A 13,316-nucleotide genomic window follows, 5' to 3' on the forward strand; every position below is an offset into this window, starting at 1 on the left:
AAATATTACTATTTACCTTATGTTCTTCATTTATAAGTCTTAAAAATATTTTAAGTTTTATATCCATTCTACAAACAAGAAAAAGGAGACATATTTGTTGTTGCTTTCCTGAAAAAGTAGATCAGAAGCATGAATGGAATCAGAATGCAAACATACTGAATAGTAGGCCAGTGCTTCTTGGATCACATTAAATGCTGGTGAATAACACAGCACTGACGTGTAATCCATTAAAACCCTCAAACACTGCTCTTTAGCTTTAAGTCCACGTCTGCCTTTACTGAGCTTTGTGACTGTACAACTGAGATTTCTCTCTGGATCATTAAACTGCAGGCTGGAAACTGCAAGTCAGCAGATTCTGTAATTTAAAGTTTCTGAATGGACAAAAGCTCATTAGATATGCGAAGACAAAGCTGACCGCTAAAGAATATTGGCAAATAAAAGTAAGCACAGTAAGGATTTTAAGAAAGGGTGAAAGAACTTTAGGTAAAGAGATGAAAACCATATTTAGACTTTCAAAGCACTTAAGTGAATTAGGAGCACACATCCTACTGACACTTCCTTGGTTTAACACTCAGATATCTAATCTGTTACCTCAATCAGCAGCTCCTGAAAAAATTGGAAAAGATTAGGAGAAAAGAGTGTTCCTATTTAGTTTCATCTGAAAGGAATCTAGGTCAACTGCTCTCAGAATGCTCTGCGATGTGAACCAAAACTGTTCACACCATGGACTGGGACAATAGGGAGATCTGCTTCAGCATGTACTTCCGACTGGAAGTAAGATGCTAGTGCAGATACACCCTTTCTCTGCCTATTCAGATCGTATTAAATCCTCATTAATGACACTGAAGAAGCACCAGCTTTGGAACCTTTTAAGACACCTTAGGTTAGTTCTTCTACCAGTAGCAGAACTATTTGGAAAATAGAGGCAGGGAGGCTGGAAGGAACCTTTGGAGGTTACCTGGTCCAGCCCTGCTGCTCAGAGAGGGCACCTTGAGCTGGTTGCCAAGGACCTTGTCCAGATGGCTTTTTTACATCTCCAAGGATGGAGACTCCACAACCTCTCATGGCAACTTGTGCCAGTGCTCAGTCACCCTCAGGGTAAAACAGTGTTCCCTGATCTTCAGAGAGAACCTTTTGTGTTTCAGTTTGTGCCCATTGCCTCTGGTCCTGTCACTGGGCACCACCACTTCCTCCAGATACATATATACAGTATATATGTATTTTATATATATATATATATATATTCTCTTCCCTGGGCTGAACAGTCCCAGATCTCTCAGCCTGTCTTCATAGAAGAGATGCTCCAGTGTGTTCATCATCCTTGTGACCCTTCATTGCACTCGCTCCAGTCTTGTACTGGGGAGCCCAGAAGTAGATGCAGTACTCCAAGTAAGGCCCCCCCAGGGATGAATAAAGAGGAAGGAAATCAATGTCTCAGGTTGGTCTTTTTTGTAAAGAATAAGACAAGTTATCACTCTTCTGTTCTGACAGGAGTATATCTGAAAGTTCCTGTGATGCAGAATTTTCTTTTTTTCTTTGCCTCTTAGGGCAAAGTAGAGACAAATTGAAAAATCAATCTTCAGTCAGCAGAATGAAACAAACTTCCATCTTGAACACCCAAGTTTAGCAGCCTATGTTAAGTGCAATGACAATTTCCAAGGTATCTCGGACCTCTAGACTGCCCAGGTCCATTTTCTAAAGGTCATCTTAGCAACTTCAATTACAGGGTGATAACTTTGAAGCACAACAAAGAATTTACAGGTATGCTTTTCCTGCACATTGTAGCTACACCTGGAGATCAGGAAACTAATTACTGTGCAGTACATACTTTAAACTTGAGTATTTGAACTGCACTATTTTTGTATCTTCAGAAAAAAGCCTCCAGTCATCATGTTTCCATAGTGGGATAATGTATTACTATTATTCATACAATAGCTGGAGGTTTTTTCTGTTACACTTGAAAATACTGATTTTTCGGAATTTGCTACAAATTCACACTAGTAATGGAGATCTGAATTTGACCCAAGGAGGGCAGAATCTATGATTTTCTATATGTATAAGCAACCATGAATAATTTTTATCTTTTGGGTATAATATTAGCTCTATACTTAATGCAATTTGATGGAAAATAAGATAATAAAAATCCTTCTATGCTGTCCTACAGATCTCTTTCAATATACTACGATTCCTAACTCTGAAATTATGTCACTTTTAGACATTGCCTTTTCTGAACAGATATTGCAATCTCCAATAAATCGTATAATTTTTTTAAATTTAAATCAGATTTTAATTCCTGTATTTAGAAGTCAAATGTTAATATATTAACTTAATTCATTATAATGCCCTGAATATATTGAGCTGAAATATTTCCCAGGTAGCTTGTTTAGATTAGATAGAGGTTTAATGTTCTCATTTTGAACTAATACTCACAAGAGGGATCAGTGATGAAATGAGACTAATATAGCAAATTGCATTGTTCAAATGAACGCAGCACGGGAAGGTGAAATTAATTTTTTATTAAATGCTTAGGCTATAATGGAAGATATTTCTTGTATTGGTTCATTTAAAATATTTGTGACATTATGCTAATTGGTTTAGCCAAACATATTGTTGAGCTTTGGTCAAACTAGACCAAAGTTTGTGAATAAACACTTGGTGCCTACAGGAATAAATCCACTGCTTAACAGAGAAGAGACCCAACAGTCTGCTATGTGCCCTCGCTTGCTTGCTAAATTTGTACCAGATGCTGAGACAAACTCTGGCTTACAGAATAATGTCTGGAAGTAAGCCAAAGGCATGAACTTTTACTAACCTTAACCTTGAGAGTGCCATCATGAAGGTTTCTTAATATAAAAAAGCAGTAAACTAACTTAAAAATTACAGTCTAGTATAACCTTACATTAATGCTTCTTTGTGTAACAGGCCTCAGTCTAAAGTACTTCAAACTGGTTTATTTCCTTCTAAAACCTTAGAGGAAATATTACTTACTTTTACAGGATTCACACAGTGGGTGATGGAATCTTGATAAAAAAACTAAATACAAATAAGCATGGTAATGAATTCCAAATGAGTATATCACGTTTTATCTACATAAGAGCCAGTGGTGGAAAACATTCAGAAAAATCTGCTTAGTATACATTTTCTTAATTGTGAGAATCAGTGTGTTTATTCTTGCTACATAAGTTCTTTATTCTCTGAGAAATCACAGGATATAGAGAGTAAAAATGGGGTGGGAGGGAAAGAGCAAGAGAGATTGTATTTACCTGAAAATTCCTCGATTTGAGAATCTTCTACTTCAAACAACAATTCATCATGGATCTGGGCAATTAACCTGAAAAATTTCAGAGACATCAGATAACATATGCAAAAAAATTTTAACAGTGCTTTTCATTCAGGGATAAGTTAAAGTAAAAATAAACATCCAAAGAAAATTTAAAAATAATTAATGGACTTAACAGAATTGCCGCTCCCCATATTCTGGAAACATAAAGGCCACGGTTGTAAGCCCAAATTGTGCTTGCTAACTTATAAACGTCACTCAGGGATTTGATGGCATGACAAGGCATTACTTAAAACCAACATAATTTGCAGAAAAATGCAACGAATTATTGAGAGAGACTATGTTTTGTTAATATAGCTTATTTTTTGGACTGGATATAAAGAAGAAATTCTTCCCCATGAGGGTGGTGAGGCACTGGAACTGGTTGCCCATAGAAGTTGTGGATGCCCCATCCTTGGCAGTGTTCAGAGCTGGGTTAGATGGGGCTTGGAGCAACCTGGTCTAGTGGAAGGTGTCCCTGTCCATGGCAAGGGGCTGAACAAGGTGGTCTTTAAGGTCCCTTCCAATCCAAACCATTCTGTGATTCCATGATTTAAATTAAATGTCACTTGTAGACTTTTCTTAATACCTTTTCTTAATAATAGCAGTTATTCAAGTAAATAATTCTTTACCAATGGCTGAACCATCAATATGGTTATGACTTACAACTTTTCACAGCTTCTTAAGATAGTTTCACGCTGCCTTAAATTACAATGTGACATTGACTAACAGTGTGGTAAGCTCTAATAATAGACCTTAAATTATTAATCACGTACAACACAGTCAGAAGCAGAGTGAAACAGATTAACATATTTCTAATAGGAAATTGGGACACAGGACACAAAAAAGAAAAAGATTAAAAGACCAGGATCATCTGTAGCAAGAGAATACAGTTACATAAAAAGTTGTAATTTCTAATTCAAGTAAATTAATTAAAGCAAGAATGTCCTCGTAACCATTCAAATGACATGTAAAAGGTATAAATCAGAACAGTGAATATTAAAGATTAATAGACAGTGAATCAATCTAATAAGTGAAAATAATTGCATTCATTAAACCAGTTCAATAAAAACACGATAGACTGGTTATTGTTTGTACCAGAGTAGTGTCTCATGCCTTCAGTCAGGATTAGAGCACCATATATTCTGAATATTTGGTAAGGAAAAGTCCTTTCTTAGAAGAACTTACAGTATACATAAAAACTTCATCATAAATTTATCAGGATTTAGGAATGGAAGAATAGGATTTTCAAAACCTCGCAGCATTGTAACAACTGATCACCTCACGTTCATGCTAAAAGTAAAACAGGAGGAGCAGGGCTGCACCACAATTAAGTGCTACCTTATGTGTGCCTGAAAACCTGTGGAAGTAATGTAAATTAACTCAAATTTTCTCTCTGGACAGCAAAATAGACTTGATACAACTCTACGTGCTCCAGTTCACCTACTGAAAGCAGCCCAGCTCTTTTAGCTTGGGTCTCCATCTGGGCTAAAGGACCCTGTTTCTCACCCACATCATCCTGAACAGCACAGTCCATCAGCTCAGTTATACTGCCAGTTATCTCAGGAACTGCACGGAACTGCAGAGTTACATCTGCCCCATCTTGCACATCTGGTGATTAAACTGAAATTCAGGACAATGTTCTCTCTGCTAAATACAGAACTAGAAGTTGGCATTGCTGGTTCTCTGTCTAGCTCTGCTGCTCTCCTAAGCAATGCCCATTCAGTTAGAAAACGGGAACAATAATTGTGAGATCTAAGAAATCAGTATTTCTAACACACTTCTACTTTCAAATGAAAGATATTACAGAAGATTTAATTAATGCTAAACATGATTTCCTAGATTCATGCCAAGAAGTGAAATAGTATACACTATTTCTTCCTTAATGTTCACCAAACAAGTTACATATTTTTTGATGATGTTTTTTCTCTTTTTCTTACCCATTTCACAGAAAAGTAATGGATTCTGGTCTTACAGTACAAGGCCACCTGTATTTTTTCAGGCTTGCTGTAATAACACTTGCATGCAATATGCTGTTCCACAGAAGGAAGCATTCAATTTGACATCAATAAAGATGAAAGAAAAAAAATCAAAGCAATTTGTACATTCAAAATTTACAGCTTTCACCATTCCCCTGCATGCACCCACCCAGCCACTGCAAATTCTGAGTGAAAGAAGTTTGAAAAAGTCCCTATACTTTTGCTTAACAGCTTAATTGAATCCTCTTCACTTTGAAGGAATACTGCAATAGCAAGCTCCTCTCATTATCTCGTGCTAAAAGGTACGGCCAACTGGATTAGAAACTGCAAACCAGGCAGAGACTAGTATATTTTTATTTCTACAGATGATAAGAATGCCTTTGATTTAGAAACTAGGATTTTATTAACTCTGTTCTTACCTGACTGAAAATTAGGCATGATTTTTGATGAGTACACATATGATTTCCCTTGCAGAGAAATGCGACTTGCATCTGAGCATGCCAGTGGTGTGTAACTAGAAATAATGCTATGGCCTGACCCTTCAAATGCAGAAATATTTCTGTGACTGCCAGTCTGAACATGGCTTTTGACACCACTTTAGTGTGCCCAGAATACAATAACCATCTGAAACTATTATGCTGCACTATAGAATTTAAAAAAGAAAATATTTTTCGTTTTCTTAGCACTACATTGATCATTCTTCCAGTTTCCTATAAAGTAACACAGATACTAAACTTCTCAGGCCTTCAATGGATCTGCCCAGCTATCACTACTATATCATAATCATATTAATGAATTATATATGCCAAAACTAATCAAACTGTTCTCAAAAGATTTTTTTCATTTTTCTGTAGTACCAGGCCAGTTGTCTAATAAAAGACCTAATGAGGATTTTGTTTGTTACTGTAAATTAATATATTCCAGGTCTGGACTCCTCTGTTCTAAAGTACAGAATTGCAAAGCTTTACATGACTACTTCAAACATCTAGAAATAAGTATACTATTGAACTGAACTCAACGAAACAGCTGTTACCTTATCAGTGAGCAGCTGTATTTTTCTTTATCATTAAAGGAAACAAGTTTCTGTCTAAACTTGAAACTAGAGCACTCTGGCATGACATGCTGCAGGCTCCAGTGTAGGTATATTCACTGGAAGAGGCCAGTGTAGGCAAGGGGTTAAAAAAAGACAAGATTGCCATAGCCTTTATCAGAAGGAGGTTTTTAACAGTGATGTGCAGTGTTTCAGGATGTTAGAATGTGCCAAGAGATGCTCAAACTAATTAAATTCATGCTTCTTCTACAGACAAGGGACTAAGGCTGGTTCTGACCTAGATGTTCTGAACTCACACTTGGAAAACCCCAGCTCTGTGCATTGACTTTGTGGGGGTGCCACCTCCCAAAACAGCTACCTGAAGTTAGGCAGAGATTAACCCTCTCTACATTTTTGTGATGCATTTTTGCATCAGCAGGGAAATTTTTACTGCTGTTAACAACACACCCAAAGCATAACATGGTTTAGCTTTCCAGACTGGTCTGTAGGAAGATGATACAGAATATAAAACACCAACAGTTCAGTGGTGGACTTGGCAATGCCAGGTTAACAGTTGGACTCAATGAACTTAGAGGTATTTTCCAACCTAACTGGTTCTATGATTCTTTATTACATCGAGCTGTCTGTTTTAAGAATTTGAGTAGAAAATAAATTAAAATAAGGTTTAAAATTGGGCAACTGGAAAAGCTCTAAATAAAAGGGTTTGATCATCATGCATAACATAGCTTGACTCAAAGATCTTAAAGGTCTTTTCCAACCTAATTGATACTATAATTCTGTAAGGAATCAAGGACAGCTTATTCTGACCAAGAGCCAGGCTGAGAGCCCAGACTAAAGTTTAAGATGGTTCCTGTTGGATACTTCTACATCTTCAGAAAAAAAATGGTGCAGCACCTGGCCACAGGTTGTCTGATTCTGAACTAGAGCACTCCAGTGTAAAATTTCCCTCACAAATGACATATTTTATTTCTAACTTGAAGACATACTGAGAACTAAATCATATCTGAACAAGAGATTTCCGAAGGCAAAAGGTTTCTCTTTGAAGAAGGAGTGAAGAAAAGGAATTATTTGAAATCCATCATAACTTAATGGTTTGAGTAAAAATTCTAGTGAAAAAAATCCTATAATATATCTTAAGAACTTAAAACAATGTTAGTGGTTAAGTTGTTCAGTTTTTATATAAGCAATAAAAATGTAAACATGAAAAAGTTACTAAAAGTACCCCACTTTAAATCGGGCATTAATGATCACTTGGTAGCAAACCAAACATTTTGAAATATTTTTAAAAAATATTTTCTAGAATATTTTCTAAAGTATTTTAAAAATATTTCTCATTTTCTATTCCAACAAGGTTTTTATCTTATTTAAAAAAGCACAATGTCTCTGATCACTGAAACTAAGGTCATACAACAGTATCAGATTTTATATCCCAAATATTAATATCCTTGTCTCTCATCCTGTGTTATTCCCTTTTTCTGATATAATAAATCAATCAATAAAATAATAATCCAACTAGTAACATCAGAATTTTTGTTTTGAATTTGAAACTAATAAATGCCTAATGGGAGACTTCAAAATCGCAGATAAGGGAGTACACAATTACAAGCTTTGTATATAAAGATAAGTTTAAAAATAAAACCAAAAAGTATAAAACCTGTTAAGTGGTTAGGGGAAAAAAAAAGATAAAAACACTAAGGTATTTTGAAATCAGACAAATGGGAGATTATGAAAAAAAACCCCAAACCCAAGCCACCAAAACCAAAAAACAAATGGAAATAAGTTTCATATTAAAAAAAAAAAAATTAATCACTTGAAAAACTGACACATTCACACTTAATAAACTAATATTTAATAAAATAAAATATTGACTTTTAAAAGCATGTAATGCAACACTTCACCAGAAAAAGTCAGAATGGCTGCTCATGTAACAAACATTTGCATGGATTTCAAGAACACTTAGAAACTACGATATACAATGATTTTGTGGAAGGACTTTTCAATCTTATATTTCAGAACCTAAGACTCATCCCCACAAGCCAAGGAAGATGAAAATCTGCAGACAGACAAGCTATTCTTCTACAAATCTTACACCTCCCTCCTGAAGCATCTGCTACTGGCCACACTCAGCAATAATGGACCAGATGGAAGTTGGATCCAATTCCTCTTAGAAATATCTACATTCCCTATACTGAAACACCATTTATTTTCTGATACTACTAATACTACCTGTTATTTAATTGTGCCACAGTTTCCCCACAGAAGTACACAAATTCCAGTGGGCAGATGCCTATTGTCATGTAAATAAGGAACAAGATTATTAGAATTTTGTAATATTTTGTAGAATTTTCCCTTTCTAAAATTTTTTTTTGAAGCTGTACCTATCAGGATTCCTAATGTGGTAATATCAAAAGTTATAGCTCAAGATACATCATGCCTGCCTAGATGTTACTTGCATTAACTTTAAGCTACCTCTTTCAATGTTTTCTTGATAAAGACCAAAATACTTTAACCATAAAAATCCAGCAAGCCTGTGAAATGGGTTTTCTCAGCAGCTATATCATGAAGAGCGGGAAACTGAACAGATGGCTAATTAAAGAGAATAGAATTTTTGTGTGTATCCAAAATGTTTGAAAACATACCAATCTAAAAGGTGACCTACAAAAGGGTTTTATAAATGAAATATATTTATTTGCATTGAATGTCTTACATAAAAGAATAGTGAAAAGCCTGCTACATCATGCATGTCCCTTTTGGCTGTGATATTTCAGCATGTTAAATATATTTAGCTCTTTCTATAAAGAATAAATTACTCTGACTTGCTCTGGCTCACTGAGTATGAAGTGTTCAGGTAACAGCTCACCATCTTGTGGATATATGAAAAAGACTGCTTTGGCTGCTTGAGGAAAGTGATGATTATTCTAAGTTACAGCTTGCCTAGAAATTCAGTGTTATTTGGCTAGTTTGGGAGGCAAAGAGCTCCATACTGGACAGCAGCTACGGAGAGTGCAATACGACCTGGGAAGTTTCCTTCTGCTACAGAAACAAAAGCATTTGTCTGTGAAACAACAATCTTATTCTCCTCTCAAGCAGAATCCAATACTTATCTTTTCCTTATGGTTCAATTTCTCTAGTATTTGTCTAAGGATAAAAGATAACCATCTTGCTAAAGTTAATCCATTAACTGGGTGGAAATTTTGGGCATATACTGAGTGGGAATTGTGGGCAGAATACCAGAGCAAAAAGCATTTATTTGAAAATCCTGGTTAACTGCTAGAGAAGAAACATGAGTGAAAACAGTTCTTTAACTCCTGAAGAAACAGATAAAGGGATGGAATATTTACATCCAGAATTAAAGATCAACACATGTAGCAGCAGCCTTAAGAATTTTACTCAATGTATTTGTTTGAAACTATGATCTAATCAAGAAGTTGGGTTTATTAGTATGTCTTCTTGTATGAGTCTGACAGATTATAAGCAGTTTGCAAAGTAATAATGATTGAATCCCTACACGCCTTATAAAAATGCCTCTAGATTCTTGTGTTATACTAAAACTGAAACCACTTCCAAGAAATGAATCATTTGTGATTTAGCACATGACTTCTATCTGAAAAAAAATCCAGGTCATATAACACAATGCTTGTTCTGGGAAATAAGAGTTGTTTCTAACTAATTTAGCTATCTGTAGAAGTGAGTTGCATTTACAGCTCACCAGCACAGAAAATCATTAGGTTGATTAAGGTGTTTGTTCCTTGAGGAAGACATACAAAACTCCAACATCCACTGCTTTTGAACAGCAGCTGGGACCAAGAAAATAAACCTTTTGCTTTTATTTCCTGATGGCTTCTCCTTTTCAGATCACTCATTTATATTTGGCCTGTGGTTGAACCTGTCTCTTTAACTAGGATCCAGACATGCTGAGAAGTAAAGCTGTGTGTTTGTGGCACAGATCCGGAGCCGAAGGAACAATAATTTGGCGCAAAAGCAGAATTGGTGGATCCACATCAAATTACTCAACGGTTCTGTAGACTTGTTAAAATTCATCTGCATCTTGCTGAGATATTGTCATTTTCAATGACTTTCTGAGAAGTCCATGTAGTACCAGGTAGACTTTGGGCAACAGCAGTGCTTCTTCAGCTTACAAAATGATAATATGTACAAGCAATGCTATAGGCAGCAATTCTTCCACAATTCGCCAGCATCTTTCTTTCTCACCAAGTTTCCACATGATTGTCACTGCAATGATGTTTTAAACACTGAAAAGAACTACAACTGTCCATCTGAGTTCACCGAGTACCTTTGCACTCTCACCAGTTCCATAAATCTTTCTTTCAGCTGCTACTGTAAGCCTTGATCTCACTTCAGAAGTTTCTCTGCTATCATCTGCCTGCAGGAAACATCCTATAGAGGTTCTGTGGATTGCATCAGACAGGTAAAAGCTGGCACTTAAATAATTTATGTCAGCAGCATATTTTCAGTGAGCAACTTGGCCAGCAGCAGCAGAATATCTTAAGAAAGATCTAGGTAAAACAGAAGTCTCAAGAAATTTTGATTACTTGTCAGCGCCACACAAAATGCAGAGATGTTAACACTGATGCCACCAAGCCGTACTAATATTAGATCTGTATCATATGTATTACATTTAATACTACTTTTCCTGATTTCTGTAAAATTGCTTCCAAGTAACTGATTGGCTTGTTATTGTCCACTGCATAAGCTGCTAGGCTGATATTTGAGTTAAAAGATGAAGAAACATAAAGAGAAAAATGAGACTGCTAGTTGACAGAATTGATCAGTCACAGTGGAATATTCTGTTTCATCAAGGACGCCTCTCTGATGAAGCATCATGAAAATGTAACTTGATTACCTTTCCCTGACTTCCAAATACAGTATCATATGTGCAAACATTAACTGAAAATCTACTGACTGCTAGTCACAGAAAAATGAAGCTTCACGCTATTGGATCAGAGCTTGCTCACTGCTGAACAAGCCTCCAGCACAGGAACAATGAATGCAGTGTTGTGAGTGAAGACTGCAAACATACCTGCAAACTAAGAGTAAAAACTGTAAGACCTTATTTAGAATTATTTTTTCTTTATTTCAAAGGTAAGGAAGAGAAAATGTTGAGCATTAGCCAAAACTTAGCTATGCTTAAGAGGATACTGTCTCTCAGTGCAAATGTTCATAATCACATCTAAAGCATGTAAAAATGATATTTCTCTTTGATATGCTGTTCAAAGTGAAAACCCTGTTTCCAAAATTAGAAATTCTAACAGGGAAATAAAGATATTTACAAGGGGATAAAGATAGAAGAAAAGATAGTAGTGTGCTATCTTTGGAATGAATATGATCTGATGGGGTGATAATAGGAGATTGATTGTATTTCTCATTTTGGAAGAGCTACTGTGCATTCCCACTGTTACAATAGCACCAATTATGTCCACGCTTCCTTTCAACAATATTTTTCAAAAGGCTTTACAAAGGATGTTAGGATCATTACCCTGACCTGACTGATAAGAAAATTGAGAAACAGACCAGTGAAAAAATAACTAACTGAATGTCACCTGGCAGACAAGCAGAAACACAGTATTTCAAGTTTCAGTCCCATATTCTTTTGGCAAGGTCCTTCTGATGCTTTCCAATGCCACTGTCCAGGCAGGGAAGTGCTTGCAGAATTTACCAAGGCATTAATTGTGCTTTTCTGACAAGCCTGGCCTGTAAGTACCTACTAAATATTACAGCAAGGAGCCATTATTGACTGTTAAAACACTCTCCTCTAGCAAAGCCATCCATTTGTTAATCACTGGCAGAAGTTCAAAACTCCTGTTTAAAACAGTCTATCCTTTTTAAATGCCCTTGCAGTGTTGGTCTTTCCCAGCTGTGACATTTATGATAGGAACAAGCAGGATAGGCAGTGATATTTTTCTGTTATCTGGTGTAGCCATTCCCCTATGCTTTCACAACACCAGGAATTGCAACATGTACAGCACCAATACTTCCCCATGTCTGTTACCTCCTTAGCAATTTGGTGACACTATTTCTTTAAAAGAAATAGTTTTGAGAAAGAACAACCCAAGTAAAATTTTCTGTTGAGAGAAGAGAACATTCACAAGCTTTATCAGACATGACATTAGTAGCAAAAGCTTTGGGTTTCTCAGAACTACAGCAAACATCCAGTTACTGAACCTACAGATCTGTGTGCCAGGCAGGAGCTACAGAAGGGAGTATGTTCTTTGCCCTCTCACCACCTCCTCTTACCTCCTCCGCTAAAGGCTGTTGGCTGCTCCTCTAGCACTCATCTAACTCAGAGTTATGCCTGCTACTGCTGCAGAAATTTTCATCCATGCCACAGCCAACAGATTCTGGGCCCCTCATTCAACTCAGGTAGCAAAATGAATTACAATCAGTGCAGACAATCTGCCTGAAAGTGTACAATGCAATATGTGATAGTGCATCATCCAACATTTAATACATAAATGCATCATTGTCTGAGTGCAGGCAGGATCTCCACCAAAGAACAATTTCCCCTTTGAGATTTGTACTAGTGGGCCACTTACCTTTTTTTTTTAATAGTTCAATGGTATTTTGCTTAAAAAGTTGCAAGAACATTTAAGAGTCACTCAGAAGGTGGGGTTTTTTTAGCATAGGAATGAGTCAAACTTTGAATTCAACAAATAGAACTTATATTTGTAATTAGAAATTATATTTTCAAACATTGGTCAAATAAGACAACACTGCTCTATGTAAATGATACACACACTAACACACACAGATAACTTACAGGGTTAGATAATACCCATAATTGCCAAGTACATTTGGAAGGCCAAACTCTATTTCACTGAGCTAAACATTCACAAAAGTCCTTAATGCATGATTGCTGCAGCTACATTGTTATGACCCTTTCTAGATGACAAGAGAAACACTGATGTTCTGCACTACTTGCTGTCTCTGCTTTTGTCTGAACTTCCAC

At 36.2% G+C, this 13,316-nt stretch overlaps 1 protein-coding gene across 1 annotated transcript in view; it reads right to left on the bottom strand.

Annotated features, from left to right (window-relative positions):
- The window catches only part of POLN (DNA polymerase nu), a 100,883-nt gene that overhangs the window by 9,847 nt on the left and 77,720 nt on the right, over positions 1–13,316 (bottom strand). Inside the window, exon 23 of the mRNA XM_048304689.1 lies at positions 3,264–3,331. Within this exon, the coding sequence (XP_048160646.1) occupies positions 3,264–3,331 (68 nt within the window). The remainder of the gene's footprint in view (positions 1–3,263; positions 3,332–13,316) is intronic.

This window comes from Corvus hawaiiensis, chromosome 5, assembly GCF_020740725.1.
Source record: "Corvus hawaiiensis isolate bCorHaw1 chromosome 5, bCorHaw1.pri.cur, whole genome shotgun sequence".
Taxonomy (NCBI): Eukaryota; Metazoa; Chordata; class Aves; order Passeriformes; family Corvidae; genus Corvus; species Corvus hawaiiensis.